The 19095-nt window shown below is 63.3% G+C and overlaps 1 protein-coding gene across 1 annotated transcript in view; it reads right to left on the bottom strand.

Moving 5' to 3' along the window:
• FLT4 (fms related receptor tyrosine kinase 4) overlaps positions 1-19095 on the bottom strand; it is a 46735-nt gene that overhangs the window by 10178 nt on the left and 17462 nt on the right. The window contains 26 exon segments of the mRNA XM_008015555.3: positions 593-741; positions 1651-1756; positions 2156-2255; positions 3117-3228; positions 4308-4430; positions 4829-4923; positions 5354-5501; positions 5630-5718; positions 5950-6063; positions 6380-6484; positions 6918-7053; positions 7354-7460; positions 7622-7753; positions 7852-7998; positions 8287-8533; positions 8535-8650; positions 9455-9563; positions 10640-10766; positions 13301-13463; positions 13551-13705; positions 16433-16550; positions 16848-17016; positions 17283-17422; positions 17530-17692; positions 17937-18049; positions 18248-18492. Coding sequence (XP_008013746.3) covers positions 593-741; positions 1651-1756; positions 2156-2255; positions 3117-3228; positions 4308-4430; positions 4829-4923; positions 5354-5501; positions 5630-5718; positions 5950-6063; positions 6380-6484; positions 6918-7053; positions 7354-7460; positions 7622-7753; positions 7852-7998; positions 8287-8533; positions 8535-8650; positions 9455-9563; positions 10640-10766; positions 13301-13463; positions 13551-13705; positions 16433-16550; positions 16848-17016; positions 17283-17422; positions 17530-17692; positions 17937-18049; positions 18248-18492 — 3528 coding nt within the window.

The raw sequence follows: 19095 nt of genomic DNA, 5'->3' as shown, positions 1-19095 counted from the left end.
CGTGAGAAAAGCACCCTTGCCGGGCGCGGTGGCTCACGCCTGTAATCCCAGCACTTTGGGAGGCCGAGACGGGCGGATCACAAGGTCAGGAGATAGAGACCATCCTGACTAACACGGTGAAACCCAGTCTCTACTAAAAAATACAAAAAATCAGCTGGGCATGGTGGCGGCGCCTGTAGTCCCAGCTACTCGGGAGGTTGAGGCAGGAGAATGGCGTGAACCCGGGAGGCAGAGCTTGCAGTGAGCTGAGATCGTGCCACTACACTCCAGCCTGGGCGACAGAGCGAGACTCCATCTCAAAAAAAAAAAAAAAAGAAAGAAAAGAAAAGAAAAGAAAAAGAAGTACCCTTGATGTTGGGGTGAGGGGACACTGATGGGTGGACAGGACTCAAAAACAAGCACGCAGCCAGGTCACATGGCCTTGGAGGGGAACTGCAGTGGGTCATTTAAAGCCGCTCTGTGCTCTGGGTTCGTGCACACTGGTCTCTGACGTCGCATGATTTGCTTTCCCCCAAAGACGCAGAGGGATAAAATGCACCCTGTTCACATGGCTTTCTCCTCCCCCCATTCCTGGACCCACAGGACAGCTGACCTGGCGGCCAGGCTATGGCGCTGCAGGCTTGGCGGGCTGTCCTCAGCATCAGCCTGGGCGATGTGTAGGGCCACGGTGGACACCTGCGAAAAGCTGCCCTCTTCTGAGCTCTGAGAGCCACGTGGGGCCATGCAGGCCTCCTCTTCCTCCTGGCGGGAACAGGAGAGGCAGCTGGGCCAGAAACCACCAGCCGCTGCCCTCAGCCCTCAGCCCTGCACTCGGGACTGCTTGGGCTCCTGGGCCCTGAAATAGGGTCCTAACAGACCATGCGGGCACGTGAGTGCTCCAAGGAGGAAATGAGCTCGTGCAGAAGCCAGCACATTTCAGCCGTCACGACAGGTAAGGGGTCAAGGTAGCAGAATGCTGGCTGTGACAACCTCACCAAATTCTCCCAACAGCCCTTCCAGGTACCTCGTTTATGGATAAGGCAGGTGGGGCAGGCCGGGGCTCGGCCGGATCATCCGTCCTCCAGTCCCCGGCTGAGCCTGCAGCCTCAGAACTGGGGTCAACACTTCCTACCTTCTCTGGATGGAACTAGAGCCACAGCACCCACCCCAGTCCCCAGTCCCGGGCAACAGGCCGCTCCCGGGTCCCTGCTCCAGGCCCCACTTTGAGCTGGGTCACGAGCAGGCCCATCCTCCACCCTGGAGGAGCACCACGTGGGGAGGGAGAGACGTCAGGACACACAGGTCAGGGGTCCGTGTGCTCAGTGGAGTGGGGGACAGAACCGGGACCAGCTGAACGAATGCATCATGATGATGCCAGCGAGAAGGGGCTGCCTCACAGGCCAGTGGGGACCAGCCTAGGATTCCCCTTGGGCAGGGACAGGCTCTGACTATCCACACAGCACCTGGAACAGGCAGCGTAGGTGTGCAGTGGGCGTGTGCTCAACAGAAAGATGCAAGGGTGTGGGGACGAGGTGTGGGTAGGGAGCCAGGACCGCACCACCCAAGCCTAGAGGTGGGCAGAGCCTAGAGGGGCTTGGAGAGGCAGCTGGGGCCAGGGAGCCAGGGCAGGGGCCAAAGGCCATAGCAGAACAGGGTGGGGAAGGGGCTCACTTGCAGGCCCCTGCCCTGGAGCAGGTCCCCCAGGATCTCCACCAGCTCCGAGAACGCAGGTCTCGCCTTGGGGTCTCCAGACCAGCAGTTCAGCATGATACGGCGTCTGCAGGATCACGTGCGCTGCTGGACCGCGTGCACCCCACCCCCGCCCCAGCACCTTCAGTCCCCCAGCCTTCCTGGGCCCTCTCACCCACTCTGCCCTCCTCCTGACACGTGCCCCACCCTTGTCCAGCTATCCTCGTTCCTCCTTCAAGTGTTAGCCCAGCGTCACCTCCTGGTGACGCTTTCCCTGAACACCCGGTTCTGTCTGTTCCGACAGCACCCAGCCTTCCCTCCTGGTGCCCGTTGCCGCTATGCCACAGACTACCCGTGTGTCTTGAGAGTGGTGCCCAGGCCTGTCCTACTGGCCCTGGCTTCCCTGATGCCACCTTCTCAAGGCCACAATCCCCACGCCCCCTATGCTTACTGCCCCCAACACCTGCAGGGCCATGGGGAGGCTCACATGGCAGGAGTGGCCAGCTCCGGGGCCCTCATCCTGGTGCCGTCTCTCAGCCGCTGGCAGAACTCCTCATTGATCTGCACCCCAGGGTATGGGGAGGCCCCTGACAACAAGAAGGGGAGGTGGGTGGGGAGCAAGCCCCCCCACGTCACCCCATCTGTCCCTTCCCCCATCCCCGTGGTGGGGTGGAGATGGCTCATCCGATCCTGCGCTACCTGGGACCCGGGCAGGTCGCGGCCCTCCCCAGTTCTAGTTCTTCATCTGGTTAAAAGAGGACTGTGCCGCCTGCTTGCTAGGGGTGCCAAGAGCATCCATGCACTGGTAACACAGTAGACATCATGGATACCGGATCATCAGTGGTGGGGGAGCCGCCTGCGGTCAGTTTCAACAAATCCTCTCTCGCCTCTCACTGCTTCTGATGCTCCCCACCAGCCCTGCTGCTCCCTGTCCTGGATCGCTGACCTCCCTCCTTGGGCTGCTCTGGCTGACCCAAGCTCTCGCACCTCCTACACTCTTCCTGCTCCTTTAGTTTCCGTAGTAGCATGTATCACTGTTGCCACTTGCTGACGTTTTAAGTTATTCAAGTTCACTGCCCTACCCTGGCCTGGAGACTTCATCATGCCCGCAGTGGGGCCTGCACTCCCACATGGAGCTCCTGCAGTAGGCACGTCCGCTGACTGAGCCCTGAGTTCCCTCTGGGGCTGCCACGTGAACAGGCTCAGCCCTGGCCCAGGCTTCAGCATGCACCCCACAGAGGGTGGCCCACATTGGAGGCAGTCCTCTCGGAGGCTGGGCCAGGCTGGGGAGAGGTGGGGGGCTCTTGGTGGCCCACAAAGCCCCTGCTTCAGCACGACCTGGCACATACCTCCAGGTGCCCAGTCCCTTACTCCAGCAGGGCTGGTCATGTAACCTGCCACCAGTGATCTCGCCTCCTCTCCCCACCGGCACCCCATCCTGCACTCACCCAGAGAGAAGATCTCCCAGAGCAGCACCCCAAAGGACCACACGTCACTCTGCGTGGTGTACACCTTGTCAAAGATGCTTTCAGGGGCCATCCACTTCAGCGGCAGCCGGGCCTGGGGAGGCGGAGGGAAGCATGTCCCACGGTGGATAGGAGGAGAGGGCTGAGGCCAGGCGCTCTGGCACCCCCGACCAGGGCCCTCTGCCTGGGTTGAAGGTGTTCTCCTGGATCTGCCGGGGACCCCTCTTCCCCTGAGCTCTCAGGGGAGGGGTATCGGGGGAGACCGCAGGCCTTCTTCCAGCCCTAGACCCCCAACCCAGCCTCCTGATGAAACGCACCCCTGCACACTCTCACCATCTCCCTTGACAAGCACGTTCCATCTACTCACTGTCCCTACCCTAGAAGCTGGGCCATCACTCCCAACGCCCTCCTCCTGGGCTCCTGAGGCATCTCCGCCACCAGCTCTGTCTCCCTCTCATGGTCTCTACCTGGGAGCCCTGAGGGCCAGGGCCCTTCTGGACTGGCCTCTACCTCCACCCCAGCACCCCTACTCCCCTCTCTTCCCAGCCTGTGGTGTCAGGGGGCTTTCTGTAAGTGCACACCTGATCCTTCTCTCCAACTAGCGGCCACACTGGGCTGGATGGCCCATCATGCCCAGGCCCTGGGCCCATCCTGCTCCTCCACCTCACTCTGACCCCCTTCCTCTCCCAGGGGCGGAACCCTGACCCGCCTTGGAGGCTCATCCAGGCACCTGCTGCCCTGCCTGAGCTCCACTCATGAGACACACTCCGCCTCCTGGGTTCCACATACTCCACCAAGCTGGTCCATCTCTAGGACAGACGCCACACAATGCCTTGCACACACAGGCTCCACAGGGCAGGCCCTGGGAGTCAAGGCCCACTGCATGGACCATGGCACTGGGCAAAGCACAAGCTCCAATTGGAGCACTGGGGCCCCACTTGTCAACTCCCATCTCCACTTCCTTGCCCCAGGATGCCTAAGTTGTAGGGGGGGGGGGTGGTCACTAGGGTCCCCTGGGGGCAGGGAGTCCCCCAGCAGCTGGGCAGGTGGCTGGCCAACCAAGGAGCTCGTATCACCCTGTGCCAGCACTCCCTCTCCTGGACAGGCAGTCTGGGGTCCCACCCCATCGCCTATTTTGCCCCACATTCCCTCTCCTCAATGGCCTGCACTCACGCTGCCCTTGCGGACGTAATCAGGGTCTTTGTAGATGTCTCGGGCAAGGCCAAAGTCACAGATCTTCACCACGTCGCTTTCTGACAGCAGAATGTTCCGAGCAGCCAGGTCTCTGTGGATGCACTGGGGTGCAGGGAGGCGCAAGGGGGGCTGTCAGCGCAGGCCCCTGGGGTAACACCCACACCTGAAACTCCAGGGTGCCCAAGCAGTGGGGACCATGGGGGTGCCCTGCCTGTGGGGAAGGATTTCTATCCATCTCCAGGACTCATCATGGAGACAGCTTGTGGAATTGTGGGGAAGCAGAGAAAGTCGTGGAGTCCGACAGACTCTGCTGCTGACCAGCCAAGAGACTTTGGGACGTCAGCTCCCTGCTTTGGGCAGTTTCCTCCTCTGCAAAGTGGGAGAGACGCTAATGGACCTCAGAGCCCCTGCAGGGTGAAGTCTGAACCAAGCACTTCTTGGCGACTGGTGGGGATGCACCCACCCTTTCCCCGTCTGAAGGGCCTTCAGGGGAAGCTCACCTTTCGGGAAGCCAGGAACTCCATCCCTCTGGCCACCTGGAAGCTGTAGCAGACAAGATCTTCCATGGTCAGCGGGCTCAGCCACAGGTCCTCAGCTGCACAGCAGAGCGAGGTGGGCTCAGGAGGCGCCTCCGCCACCGCCTCCATCTACCCAGCCCCAGGGAGCAGCTAACAAGCATTTCAGCCCCTCTCCTGCCCCCTCAGCCTCCGGAACACCCACATCCTACTCCCAGAGCAGTAAATACTGTTGCTCTGTGGGGGCTTGGCACCTGCTGCTTGGCCCTCAACTGCCTGCCTGGTCTGCAGGGCAATTTCCTATTCAGCCTGTGATGACCCAGTCAATCGTGGAACACCTGTGTGAAAATTGTCCCCAGGTGTCTTCCCTTCCTAAGGCAGAGCCCATTCCACACTCTCCCATGAAAGCCCCCACCGAGGGCCCCAGGCTGGGTTTCCCTAGGGTGCCTGATCATGGTATCTAACCGGGCCTGTCAGGCACTAGGAAAGGGGAAGAAGCCAGGCTCTAACCGTCTTGGTCTGGAGAAGCCCGCCTCGCTCCGCCCTCGTTCTTCGGGAACCGAGCAAAGAGGACCCTGTCGCTGCTCCCTGGCCTCCGATCCAGCCTGGCCAGCTCCACCATGGCGCGGAAGCGTCCGCGCTGCTCGGGAGACTTCTCCTGCGGATGCATGAAGCTGGTTCGAGGGCGCCCAGGCGTCCACTGCAGAGGCGCCTCCACTCCCCCGCCGCCCGTGGCGCCCTGCAGGCTCAGGCGCAGAGCTCGCGCCCGGCGGGCCGCCCACTCACTGCGTAGGGGCTGAAGGTCTCCCGCTTGGCGCGCAGGAAGTTGGAGAGGTTGCCGTACTTGCAGTACTCCACGATCACCATGAGGGGCCCTGCGGCGGGACGGGGCGGGCCGTGCGTTCGGAACCCGGGACGCTCATTCGGAACCCGGGACGCACTGCAGGCGCGCTCCGCATTTGCACCCGCGCTCCGCATTTGCACCCGCGCTCCGCATTTGCACCCGCGCCCCCGCGGGCCTCCCAGCGCCGGCCCTGCAGCCCCTCCCGCCCGCGGCGCCCTGCGCCCAGGGTCTCGCCGTCCCAGCGGGCCGCCCCGCTCCGTACCCTTGGGCTTGGTGCACGCCCCCAGGAGGTTGACCACGTTGAGGTGGTTCCCGATGTGAATCAGGATCTTGAGCTCCGACATCAGCGCGCGGTGCTCGCTGGCTGTGGCGCCCTCTGGAGGGGACACAGGCCTCACGTCGGCCCCAGTCCGGGCACGGCCCCCTTTCCCGCCACGGGCTGCTTAGCTAAGGCACAGCCAGCACTCTGGGGACGGGGAGGGGTACCAAGGCCCCAGGACATCCTGCTGGCCCCACTGAGGCAGGGGGTTCAGGTGGTACCTTGGCTCTGACTCCCGCAGCCTCCCTGTGGAATCTTGGATGAGACTGGCTCCCAGCCTCAGTTTCCCTTCCTGAGTTGCCGGCCCACCGGCCCACCCAGAGCTGCTGCTCCTCACTAGCTAGGCTGCCCCTTTCGCCCGCAGACCCCACACCTTTCAGCATTTTCACGGCCACAGTGTCACAGCTGCTGCCCTTGTTGATGCCGAAAGCGGAGGCTTCCACCACCTTCCCGAAGGCGCCGTAGCCGAGCACTCTCCCTGTCGGGGCAGGGAGCCAGTTGCAGGTGAGCTGTATGGGGTGAGGGTGGAGACAGGTGGGCAGCAGGGGAGCCCCGGCCAGAGGTCCAGGAGGACAGGCCTGGCAGCAGGAGGAGCGTGGGAGCCTCTCTGCCAAACAGGAGGAGCGTGGGAGCCACAGCGGGAAGAGAGGGAGAGGGTGGACAGGAAGCCGCGCATCCTCCCGGGTAGGTGTGGCAGATCCACCCTGCTCAGGGTGGCAGCGGGTGACCTCGGGGAGCCTGGGAACTGGGAACCCTGGCTAAGGCTCTGGTTACCCACGCCCAGAGGGGCAGGTCAGGCCAGGCAGACCTTCCTGGTGGGGGTTTCGAGAATGGAGGGATTCAGGAACTCCAGCCTGCAGCAGGTGCGCCAGGCAGGAGGTGTGGGTTGGGCAGGCTGGTGCTGGCCTCACCCAGGTGCAGCCGCTCTCGGGGGAACTCCCACTGGCTGGCGTCGTAAGACAGGTATTCGCATTGCTCCTCCAGAGGCACCTCCCCGGGGTCCATGATGATGGACAGGTAGCCCGTCTTGATGTCTGCGTGGGCCGGCTGCGGGGACGGGACAGGGAGGAGTGGGGCAGCTCACTGACTTGGCCGTACCACTGTGGCTGGGGCAGAACTTTGCCCAGGACAGATGGCACGTCCTGCGGGGCTCTCAGTCAAGGAGGGGACGGAGTAACAGGCAGACAGCCTCTGCGGGGTTGGAGCCCAGGGTGGAGGGCTGGGAGGCTACCCAGGAGACAAGGCTGCCAGGTCAACTAGGGCAGGCACCTTATTCTTTATCTTAAGGGCGACCAGGGTGGGGGAGTCCTGAGAGAGACCCCACCAGGAGAGGGGAGGGACACTCACCCTCCTCATGTTACAGAAGATGAGGAGGAGGAGGACCCAGAAGAAGACAGCGATGACCCCGGTACCGACAAGGATCACGATCTCCATGCTGCCCTTATCTTCAGAGCCTGCGTGGGCAGAAAGGGGCCGGCGTGTGTGTATGTGTGTGTGGCAGAGGGTGCACTGCAGGCAGCGCCGCTTCTGGTGGGCACGACTTGCCCGAAGTGGCCACAGGAAGGCGCTAACTGGGGGCAGGAAGGGGGCTGAGGGGTGCAGGCTGAGGCCGGACCTTCCACGGCCACGCTGGCGGAGGAGTTGACGCAGCCCTTGGCGTTGCACACGCTGCACAGATAGCGACCCGCATCCTCCTCGCGCACGCGCTGGATGCTCAGTTTCTGGTTGGAGTCCGCCAAGTCGACTCCTGCAGCGGGTGGGGTAGAGGGGTGGGTCCACCTGGGTTTGGGGTCGTTGGCCTCGCGGGCCTCCGGACCTGCCCTTCGCCCGGGCCACCCTCCCTACCAGACTTTTCCTCCAGCAGCCTCTCGTCTTTGTACCACACGATGCTGGGCGCGTGCGCTCCGGCCACCAAGCACTGCATCTCCAGGGAGTCGCTTACGTTCACCAGGAGGTCGGTCAAGTTCTGCGTGAGCCGAGGGGCTTCCAGGGCTGGGGGCAGGGGTTGAGAAGGAACTGAGTGGAGTTGCACTTAGCAGGAGGACCCTCTTTGGGCTGGGAGCAGAGGGAGGGAAGGATCCCTGAAAGCTGGACTCAGGGTTTGTGCGCCGGGCGGGAGCGCGGCGCGTCTCCGCAGGGGGAGGCGGATAGTTAGGAGGGGGCGCTCCCGCAGGCCAGGGCTGTGAATTGACCTCCCAGGGGCGAGCCACACTGGGGCAAAGGCAGACGCAGCTTCGGCTAGAAGAGAGCGCGTCCCGCCCTCCCCGCGGCCAGCCTCACCCTGCACCGACAGGTACTTCTTGTGGCAGTGCTTGTCATGGCTGCGCCGGTCTTGCACCTCGCACACATAGTGGCCCTCATGCTCGGGCGCGACGCGGGGGATACTCAGGCTGAGCGTGGCGTGGCGCGCCCCAGGCGCCACCTCCTCCAGGCTGGCGGCCAGAGGGGTGGCGAACAGATGCACGTTCTTGCAGTCGAGCAGCAGCGGGTTCCCGTGCGCATCGTGCAGCGTGGACAGGTTGAGGCGGGTACCAGCGCAGATGCTCGTACTTGTAGCTGTCGGCTTGGCAGCTCAGGAGCACGGGCTGGCCCTCTAGTAGCTCCTCGGATGGCTTGGATTCGATGCTGAAGCCGTCGGGGATGGCTGTGGAGGGAGGAAGAAGGCCCGTGACACTGCCCTGTTTGCTCACCCATCCACCTGCCGCCCCGGGGTCTCCTCCTGCCTCCTTCCCTCTCTCTCTCCCTCTGTCCTGGAGGAGCCCCAGCTGGACTGCTTGCCCCCACCCCCGAGAAGCCCAGGTCATCAGGAGTTCCGTCACACCACTCAGTGAGACTTGAGCCCTCATTCTCTCCTGAAGCTTGCCACGGCCCACCCCATGTTCAGCTTGAAACAGTGTCTTCCCTGGCTTTTCCCAGTGCCATGTGCCCATTTCCTTTTGCCTCTCTAGTCCCTTCTGGTCAGGCTCCTGTGGCCTCCCCAGCCCCCAGGTGTTCTCTGGGGCTCCATCTCTCTGCTGGTGCCCTGATTTACACTCTGGGACCCAGTGGCGTCTTCTCCTGGGCTCAGCTCTCCTGAGGTCACTAGTACATTTGAAAATCTGAGTAAGCCACAGATCTTCTCCCCAGAGCAAAATTCACACGTGAGTCACAAGGTCCCAGGGCTTGGGAAGGGGAGAGTGGAGTGGGAATAGCTAGGAGGAGCTGTAGTGAGCCAAGGGCATCCTCGAGGGAGGAACCTCAGGGTTGGGGACAGAGGACACCATTCATCCCAGTGCACCAGCACCCAGGCCCTATGCTGATGACCCTCAAATCTATTTTTCCTGTCTACAACTGGTGGGCCTTGGATCTCTCTCCTGGGTGCCCCACGGACCCCAGAAATTCAATGCGCCCAAACCTGCCCCCTCCTGACCCTGTACCCAGGCCTGCCCGCGATGGTCTGGTCACTCACTGGTCACATAGAAGTATATGAGCCGCTCATCCTGGCCCACCTTGTTGGAGACCACACACTTGTACATGGCGGACACGTTGGCATTCTGGATCACCAGCTTGCTCACGGTCTGGGAGAGCACAGGCAAAAGGATCCATTTCCTGCCCAAGTTCTCCCAACCTGGGCCCTCCCCTTCTGCAAGAAGGTCGCTGTGCCCACCACAGTCATGGGGGAAACTCAGGCTTTGGACTGGAGAAGACCGAAACTCACAGGACCAGGGATGGTGAGGCAGGGAAGAGAAGGCCCCTGGGCAGCAGGGGGAGGCAGCTGCCCAGAAAAGTCAAGGGACAGTGCATGGGACTGCTGGCCTAGGCTGCGGTGACGTCATAGGGCAGCCTTTGGCAGGACCAGAGAGACCTCTGGCCTGGACTGGGCTCAGTCTGTGGCTATGCTGAGGGGCACCAGGGTCAGTCCAGCAAAGGCCAGTCACTTCTGGATGGGGTCAGGCCCAACCCAGTCGCTGCTTGCTGAGATCCTTGTGAGATGCCCTCCTCAGCCCAGGACTGTCCACAACAGCAACTCCTGGGTCCAGGGTTACTGCGAGGGGTGGGGATGGCTCCCAGAAGGACCGAGGCCCCAGGGAGTAGGAAGCCTGAGACACAGGGGAGGAGGAAGGGCCATAGGCCCTGCCTACCATCCAAAGACCCCCACCCCCACCCCACCCCCAGCTGGGCACTTCCTGTCCAGGACTGGAACAGGAAGAGGCTCTGGAGGTGTGTAGGAAAACAGGAAGTGACTGGAGGAAGTAGGTGCCTTTGTTCAGTACCCCCTTCTCGGCATTGCCCCCAGGCCGCGCCAGCGGCTCAACAGCCCTCTGTGCAGACCTGGTCAGCCTCCAGCCCTGTCCCCTCCTAGCCCTGGGGCCTGTGGGCCTCAGGGGTTCATGGCCTGGCCAGGTGGCCTTGCATCTCAGCTTCCTTGTCTGGAAGCCGCCGGAGGTCCGCCCTCCATCACAAAGCCGGAGGCTGGCCCTCAGACCTTTCTGCAGGCAGGGTGGCCGAGGCCTACAGACTGCAGGAAGGTCACCCACTCTCGGCCGCTCTGCCCAGCACTCTGGAAGCCAGGTGGAAACCACACGGCAGTAGTGGCGCCTCTCTCCTCCCTTCTCCTTCTCCCTGGGCACTCAGCAGCACTGCTGGCCTGTACCTTATTCTTCCCCTCCACAAACTCGGTCCAGGTGTCCAGGCTCTCGATGGGGTTCACGGCGTCCTGTGTGGTCACTGCCCTCCAGTCGCGGCACTGTGGCATGAGGTCTCGCTGCTGCCGCCGCCGGCTGCCAGAACCAGAAGAGGCAAGGGCAGGTCAGGGATACAGGCAGGAAGGGCCCACTTCGGGGGCGGGGTCAAGCCCTTGTCACACCCAGTCACCTTCTCATATGGGATGGTGGGCGAGGCTGGCCCTTGGGCCTGAGTGAGGGAGATGGGAAGGTGACTTTCTTTCTTTTCTTTTATTTTGAGATGGAGTTTCACTCTTATTGCCCAGGCTGGAGTGCAATGGCACGATCTCGGCTCACTGAAACCTCTGCCTCCTGGGTTCAAGCGATTCTCCTGCCTCAGCCTCCCAAGTAGCTGGGATTACAGGCGTGTGCCACCACGCCCATCTAATTTTTTTGTATTTTTAGTAGAGACAGGGTTTCTCCATGTTGCTCAGCTGGTCTCAAACCCCCGACCTCAGGTGATCCGCCGGCCTTGGCCTCCCAAAGTGCTGGGATTATAGGTGTGGGCCACCGTGCCCGGCCTGTTTCTGGAGCTCTGTCTCCCACCCTTCAGGCTCAGGACCCGGCAACCTGTCCTACACAGGCTGCCGACACCACCTTCCTGTGTCCACTGTCCCTCGAGCACTTGTGCGCCCCGTCCCGCTTCTCTTGCTCCCTCATGCAGAGGCCACCTTGGATCTGCCCACATGGCTGCAGGCGCAGCGCAGTCCCATTCTGCCCCAGTCTCTGCCCAGCCTCTCCCTCTCTCCTGCTTTAGGAGCTGTCGCCTCCCTCTGGGCTGCGTGTGCACCCCCAGCAGCCTTGGCCTCCTGCCAGGATTGAGGGGGTGGCCTCAGGGCCCCAAGGGAGGCTCCTATCTGCCCCTGTGGAGGAGCCGAGCAGGGACTCCCCGAAGGGCTCCATCACAGGGCACAGAGCATAAAGGTGGCACACCCCGAAGGAAGGACATTTGGAGGTGCTGGCAGCGAGCTACAGGCCACATGATCTAGAGGGATACCTATGAACCTTGGACATTTGGGGCCAGCTCAGGTCACCCCTACTGAGCCACCCCCACTGACCACAGCAGAGCCACAGCCAGTGGGGCCACCCTCATCTCCCATCTAGGTTCTCAACTCCCATCCGCCCCAGTTTGACACTAGGATCTCTTGCTAAAAGGAAAACCTGAGCCAGGTCTCCACTCCTCAACACCCTTCACTGGCTCCCTAGTGCCTTCAAGCCCTGCCCACCTGGGCGCCCTCCTCTCATCCCCTGCTCTTGTCTAAGTGTCCTGTGAAACCCATCTGTCCTGCTGGCATCCCGCTCAGTGGAGGGGAGCGCGGCCCAGCAGGTGGGCGAGGGGAGCGCGGCCCAGTGGGTGGGTGGCAGGTGGGTGAGGGGAGTGCGGCCCAGCAGGTGGGTGAGGGGAGCGCGGCCCAGCAGGTGGGTGAGGGGGGCGCAGCCCAGCAGGTGGGTGAGGTGGGTGAGGGGGGCGCGGCCCAGCAGGTGGGTGAGGTGGGTGAGGGGAGCACGGCCCAGCAGGTGGGTGAGGTGGGTGAGGGGAGCGCGGCCCAGCAGGTGGGTGAGGTGGGTGAGGGGAGTGCGGCCCAGCAGGTGGGTGAGGGGGGCGTGGCCCAGCAGGTGGGTGAGGTGGGTGAGGGGAGCGTGGCCCAGCAGGTGGGTGAGGTGGGTGAGGGGAGCGCGGCCCAGCAGGTGGGTGAGGGGAGCGCGGCCCAGCAGGTGGGTGAGGTGGGTGAGGGGAGCACGGCCCAGCAGGTGGGTGAGGGGAGCGTGGCCCAGCAGGTGGGTGAGGGGGCGCGGCCCAGCAGGTGGGTGAAGTGGGTGAGAGGGCGCGGCCCAGTAGGTGGGTGAAGTGGGTGAGGGGAGCATGGCCCAGCAGGTGGGTGAGGGGAGCGAGGCCCAGCAGGTGGGTGAGGTGGGTGAGGGGAGCATGGCCCAGCAGGTGGGTGAGGGGAGCACGGCCCAGCAGGTGGGTGAGGTGGGTGAGGGGAGTGCGGCCCAGCAGGTGGGTGAGGGGAGCATGGCCCAGCAGGTGGGTTGGTCCTGTTGCTTACAGCTGTGCCCCTGGGAAAGCTGTCTCCCTTCTCTGATCCTGTTTCCCTGTCTATAAGGGGGTGATGTGAGTGCTGCACAGATGAGCTGAGGCACGTGAGCACACACGGTGTGCCGTGGGGCTCAGTGCAACCATCCCAGAGGCTCAGATAACACCCTCCCAGACCCCTGCCCCACTGGAGGTGTCCTGCTGGGTGCTCAGAGGCACGTGCTTCCTCCTCCCTCCAGATGATGCAATTACGTGTCCAGAGGTCTTCGCTCTTGAGGGAGGTGGGTGGGGGCCGGACCCATCCTTTGTCCAGCCTGGCCAGCTGGTGGAGGAGGGGTGCAAGGGAGGCTCTGAGCCTCACTCAGGCGCGGTGAGGCCAGGGATTGGCTATAGCTGAAGGTAGGGTTCAAGTTCAGAGCAGGGCCCTGGGGAGGGGTACAGGGAAGGCCTGGGTGGTGAGGGGCGCTATAAAGAGGGCTCCTCACGGCGGAGGCTGGGGGCGGGGGCCGTGGCTGTGCAGGGGGCCTGGGCCACACGTAGGAGCTGTACTCACAGACTCCGCTGGGCAAACATCTTGCAGGGTGTCCAGGGCCGCCAGTGCCAGTGGATGCTGAGGGGCAGAGGCACCCCATAGGCCGTGCAGGTGAGGGCCTGGCGGCTGTGGCGCGAGTAGATGCTGGGGGAGGAGGCCTCCTTCTCATGTATTTGGGGGGGCACTGGGGGCACAGCAGATGGCCGGTCAGCTGACTTCCAATGCCATGCCGCCCACCGCCCACCTGTGTGCTCTCCCATCCCTGGCCTACCATTCACCACCAGCTCCAGGCTGATGTTGTGTCTGAGGCCAGCAGCGGAGTTCCACAAGGCGAGGGTGTAGATGCCCGTGCTGGCTTCTGTCACCTCCTTGAGCACTAGGGCATGTGGACTGTGGCGCCCGGACAGTGCCTTTCCATCCTTGTACCTGGCCAGGGAAAGGAGGTCAGGGCCCATACAGATCCCACCTCAGCCCCAACCTCATCCTGGCACCCCCAGCCCCCGGCCCCAAATACACGGTCAGGAGGAGGGAGGGGCTGGCAGGAGTGCAGGGTAGGGCGGGAGACACTGGTCTGCGAGGGGAAGGCCTAAGTCCCTGGAGATATCTCCAGGCCACATCTCCCAGGTGTGACAACCGTGTCAGGCGGCCGGCTCAGGGGCATCGGTCACTGAGGTCTGCAGTCGCATCCCCTGCCTTGCCCCAAAGGCTCTGTGATCTCTCCACAAGTGGCGAGATGACCATGTCCCTGCTGGGGCAGCGCCTTCTCTCTCCCTACCTGTGGCTGCAGACAGCCTTCGGCCAGGCGTGCCCAGCCCAGCCCAGGAGGATCCCACACACCTGGCTCCTCCACCCAGCCCGTCTGTGTGTTTGCCAGACCATCCACCCAGTCACTGCTCGCCATCGGCATGTGATGGTGCCATAGGAAGGGTGGGTGGGCGCCCAGATGTGGCAGGCCCGAGACCCTGTCCTCTTTCTTACAGACATCTGAAGGAGTGGAGGTGCAGTCCCTGTGAGCAGTCTAGCTCCTTGCCATGTGTGTGGCCCCTCCAGACACGTGGCCTTCTTGCTGTCCACCCCCCACCCCAAGGCCTGTCTCTCACTGCCCGCCTCGCTGGGACACTCATTTCTGTAGCCAGGGCTCCCTGCCTCCTTCACTCGGGTGGGGTGTGCAGCCTGCCTGCCTGTCCTACGCTGTGGCTTGCCCCTGCCTTGCTGTGTCTATTGACTGCTCATCTTCCCCCTGGGTTGGGAGCCCCACAAGGGCAGGGCTGCCTCCTGCAGAGTTGCGCCCAGCTCCCTACATGTCTGCTGCACACGTGAGGAAGCAGATGTCTCAGCCCCAGAGGGTGTGCTGGGGCCCCTGCAGGAACCTGTCTCTGTGGCCTGGACTCTGTATGGAGATACTCCTCCTTTGGACAGGTGCCTGCCCCAGTCCTGAGTGTGGCAGACCAGAGAGACACCGCAGTGTGGCCCGGGAGAGGCACAGCCCTTGGGCAGAGACCAAGAGAGAAGGGGATGCAGGGACCTGTTCTCAACTGGGACACCACAGCAGGGACCCAGAGGGGAGCTGCCTGGCCTGGGGTCACAGAGTGAGGCACGCCCGGGCCGGGGCGGAACTGAGGTGGTGCTGTCTGCGTGGCTCTGGTCCCGCGTCTGCCACTTGCCCGATCTGAGACCCTTTCATTGCCTCAGCGGAGGAGATGACATGCACCCTGCAACTGTCGTGAGGTTTAACTTGGACAGTGCCAGCAGCGTGCTGGACACACTATGGGTGCTTTGGAAGCCACGGACCAGTCTGTCCATGTGTTTGCCAGACCATCCACCCAGTCACTGCTCGCCATCGTCACATGATGGTGCCATAGGAAGAGTGGGCACCACAGGAAGGCTGGGTGGGTGCCATAGGTAGAGGACCAGATGTGGCAGGAGTGATCCTGGAAAGCTGTTCTGAGAGGCAGCTGCCTGAGGATTGGGTAGACCCTGGATGCAACAGAGCTGCCACCTGCCCAGAGCAGGCTCAGTCCTGCTGGCCTTGGAGGGTGGGGGACAGGGCCCGGGAGTCTCCAGGAGCTGCACCTGTGAGTGAGGCTCCAGGATCTGCCAGTGCCCTCAGGATTCTGCCCCAAGGGCCTTGGCACTGACCAGGTGCCTTGGACGGACACCGAAGTCTGTGTCCTCAGTGGGAGGGTCACACTGGGCTCGGGGCCAGCACACCCTTTCCCCTTCCTAGGAGAGACCAGCCCCCAGCCAGTGCAGGGGGCCCTGGCTGAGGAAACCCTGGGCCTCTGCATGCCCAGCTCCAGGAAGAGTTGCCCTGCCAGGAGGGAGGTGCCCAGGCTGAAAAGGAGGAGGCTCCTGGGCTAGCTCAGAGCAGAGACCCCTCCTGGGGACTTGGGGGTCAGTTACGAATACCCTTTCCTGGCATCTGCTTCCTCATCCATGCAATGGGGACTCAAAGTGTGGCTGACCATGGGTGAGCCATGTGGATTACTCAGACGGCCTGCGGATGTGTTTGTCAGGGGTGCCATGCCCCCCCACAGCCTGCAGGGAGCAGCCAGCAGAGGCAGAGCCACCCCTGAGGCATCCCTTCCCTGGGCCTCGGCACACTGCAGGGTAGCCTCGTTCAGCTTGCAGATCGGGGGTCTGCGGGGACTCCAGCAGCCTGCCGGCCTCCTGGAAGCTCTCTTGCTCACTGCCACACAGCCCAGGCCCAGCCCAGGCAATCTATCAGTTCCCTGTGGCATCTCCACATTTCTTGGCAGGAGGGTCCTGGGAGAGGCAGCCTCGTTAGAAGGAGGCATAGGGAACGCTAAGCCACTGCTTCAGGGCAGGCCCTGGAGACTCTGCAGGCAGAGAGGCATCCAGCCGTCAGGAGGCAGTTAGGAAAAGCCCCTCGATGTGCCCACCACACCCACATGGAACAGAAGGCTGGTACTGAAACCTTTCCCGGTGTGGCAGGAGCACAGATAGACCTTCCATCTGGAATACCACATGACGGGCGGGCTCCTTGGGGCGTCTCCTGAGAGAGGCTCCTGCCATGCCTGGTCTCAGCGTGCAGGTCCTGATGGCGAGGACGCTGCCCTTCCTCCCCCGTGGTCTGTTTTGCCCCTCGGCTTGGAAGGGTAGCGGTGGGGTCAGGGGAGCCAGGGCTGTTACCATTGGAACTCGGGTGGAGGGTACGCTGCCAGCTTCACGGGCAGCTTCACCAGCTCGTCTCCCGCCGTGGCCTCCAGGATGGGGCCTTTGAGCAACTCGACGCTGATGAAGGGCTTTTCTGCCAGACAGGAGAAGTCAGTGTAAATCCAGGACTGACCCGTCGTTGACTGACCAGGGATTCCCCCCATGGCCCCTGCAGCCCCGGCAGCCAGACACCTGTAGACTGGGGCTGGCCATGCAGGAGCTGGGCTGGTGCAGGAGCTGGGCAGCTCCTCCGCTCATGGCCCTCCCTTCCCTCTGGCTGGACTCCCGAATGCTCACGTGCACCATGAGCTCTGGGCCCAGGCCCACATGGCACAAGGACCCTTGTTTCCCAGGCTTGATGGCGCCTGACCCTGACCCACCCATGCCATACCATGCACAATGACCTCGGTGCTCTCCCGAAACCGCTGGATGCCGTTGTTGGCCTCGCACACGTACGAGCCCAGGTCGTGCTGGCTGACGTTGTGGATGGTCAGGATGCTGGAGAGCTCTGTGTGGGTCTGCTGGGAGCGTCGCTCGGGCACCCACTTACCCCGCTCTGCCTGCCCGCACCCAGGGAAGCCCCGCGTCAGCAGCGGGTTCCTGCACAGCTACCCCACCAAAGGCACCCCTCCCGGCCCAGCCAGGGCAGCTCCAGAAGCCTTGGACCCAGGCCCTGAGTCGTCTTTGGGTGGAACACTTGCCCATCAGACTGGGGCACCTGGGGCAGGCCTGGGTGCGCACATCCTCCACACAGAGGCTCAGTGCATGCTGGACAGTGGCAGGGACTCCTGGGGACAGGACAGCCTGGCAGGGCTGCCGACCTCACCTGCTTCCCTGGGTAGTCCCAGTCGAAGGTGACACCCGAGTTGAACTCAGCCCACACGGTGCAGTTCAGGACCAGCTTCTCCCCTACCAGCAGCTCCAGCGACTTCTTGGGCAACAGCTGGATGTCATAGAGCTCATTGCCTGTTGACACAGGCACAGTGATTCCCACGCCCTCACAGGACGACACCCACTGAGGCCAGCGAGGCAGTGACAGCCCCGCTACTGTGAATGGAACACAGCCCAGTTACCTGTGATGTGCACGAGGAAGGGGTTGGAAAGGAAGTCCTGGTCCCCCCAGGTGGTCTCGCACTGCAGGTACAGGGCCTCGCGCAGCAGCGGCGTGGACACCCGCATGCCCCGCCGGTCATCCCACACCACCTCCTGCCCGTCTGGCCACAGCACCGAGCTTTGCTGGAGGGACAAGGCCACTATCAGTGACCAGCTGCCCCCTTGCTCCTGGCCAGACGGGCAGCTGCCTTTCCCAGGGGTGGGACTGGAGGGCTGGATCCCGGGGTGGGGGTGGGGCCGGATCCCGGGGTGGGGGTGGAGGGTCAGATCCCGGGGTGGGGGTGGGGTCGGATCCCGGGGTGGGGGTGGGGTCGGATCCCAGGGTGGGACTGGAGGGCCGGATCCTGGGGTTGGGGTGGGGCCGTACCGAGCGCAGCGTGACGTTGAGGCCGGGGACGGACACCAGACAGGGCACCCACATGGCGTCCTTCCTGTTGACCAGGAGCGTGTCGGGCTTGTTGATGAACGGCTGCTGGAAGTCTATGGAGAGGGAGCAAGGTATTGGGGAAGGGCTGTGGCCGCCAGGCTGGGGGAGGGCTCCATGGGGCTGGGCGGTGCTGGAGCAGGTGGGGCCCCGTTCTCTCCTCTTACCAGCCCGGGGTCTACAGGCTGGGGGCGGTCGGTGTGGGCCCAGCTGCCTGGGACCCTGCCCCAGCCTGGCCTGCCTCCAAGTCTCACCTCTCACGAACACGTAGGAGCTGGCGGCCGTGGTGCCCTCGATGCGGGCCTTGATGTACTTGTAGTAGCAGACGTAGCTGCCCGTGTCGTTGGCGCGCACCTCACGCAGCAGCAACACCTTGCAGTAGGGCCTGGCGTCTGTGCCCTCGCAGTCTCGCACCACCCCCGTGTCCTCGCTGTCCTTGTCCCCAGTGGCTGGTGCCTCCTGGGCTCCTGGCCAGGCCCACTCCAGGGGGTGCTGTCCCCTGGCAGAGGACAGGAGTGGTCAGGTGGGCCCCAGCGGCAGCCCATGGGGACTATCCCTGAGGAGCCTCCCTCAGGCCAAGCCTCACCAGGCTTGTCTTACCCGGAGCATGGAACTGCCCAGGGTTTGGGCGCACACTACAGACCCTGCCCGGGGCAGGGCACTCCCCGGCCCCTGGGCCTCGACTGGGCTCCTGGGGCTGGTGTGGCAGGCTGGCCTGCAGACAAGCACAGGCCTCGGATCACAGCTGGGAAGGTGGGGAGATACCACCTCTGGCACCCCAGTGGGTGGCTCCCAGGGTGGCTGGGAGTGGGTGCAGATGACCTGGGAGGTGGCCAGGGGTCAGTGTGAGGTGTCAGGAGTGGGGTGCAGGGAGATGAGGCCCCATATGAAATGCTGATGCGGGGCCAGGCACGGTGGCTCATGCCTGTAATCCCAGCATTTTGGGAGGCCAAGGCGGGCGGATCACAAGGTCAGGACGTCGAGACCATCCTGGCTAATATAGTGAAACTCCGTCTCTACCAAAAATACAAATAAATAAATAAATAAATAAGCTGGGCGTGGTGGCGGGTGCCCATAGTCCCAGCTACTCCGGAGGCTGAGG

This window comes from Chlorocebus sabaeus, chromosome 23 (assembly GCF_047675955.1).
Source record: "Chlorocebus sabaeus isolate Y175 chromosome 23, mChlSab1.0.hap1, whole genome shotgun sequence".
NCBI lineage: Eukaryota > Metazoa > Chordata > Mammalia > Primates > Cercopithecidae > Chlorocebus > Chlorocebus sabaeus.
The sequence above is the reverse complement of the archived record's forward strand: the minus strand, read 5'-3'. Positions and strand labels throughout refer to the sequence as shown.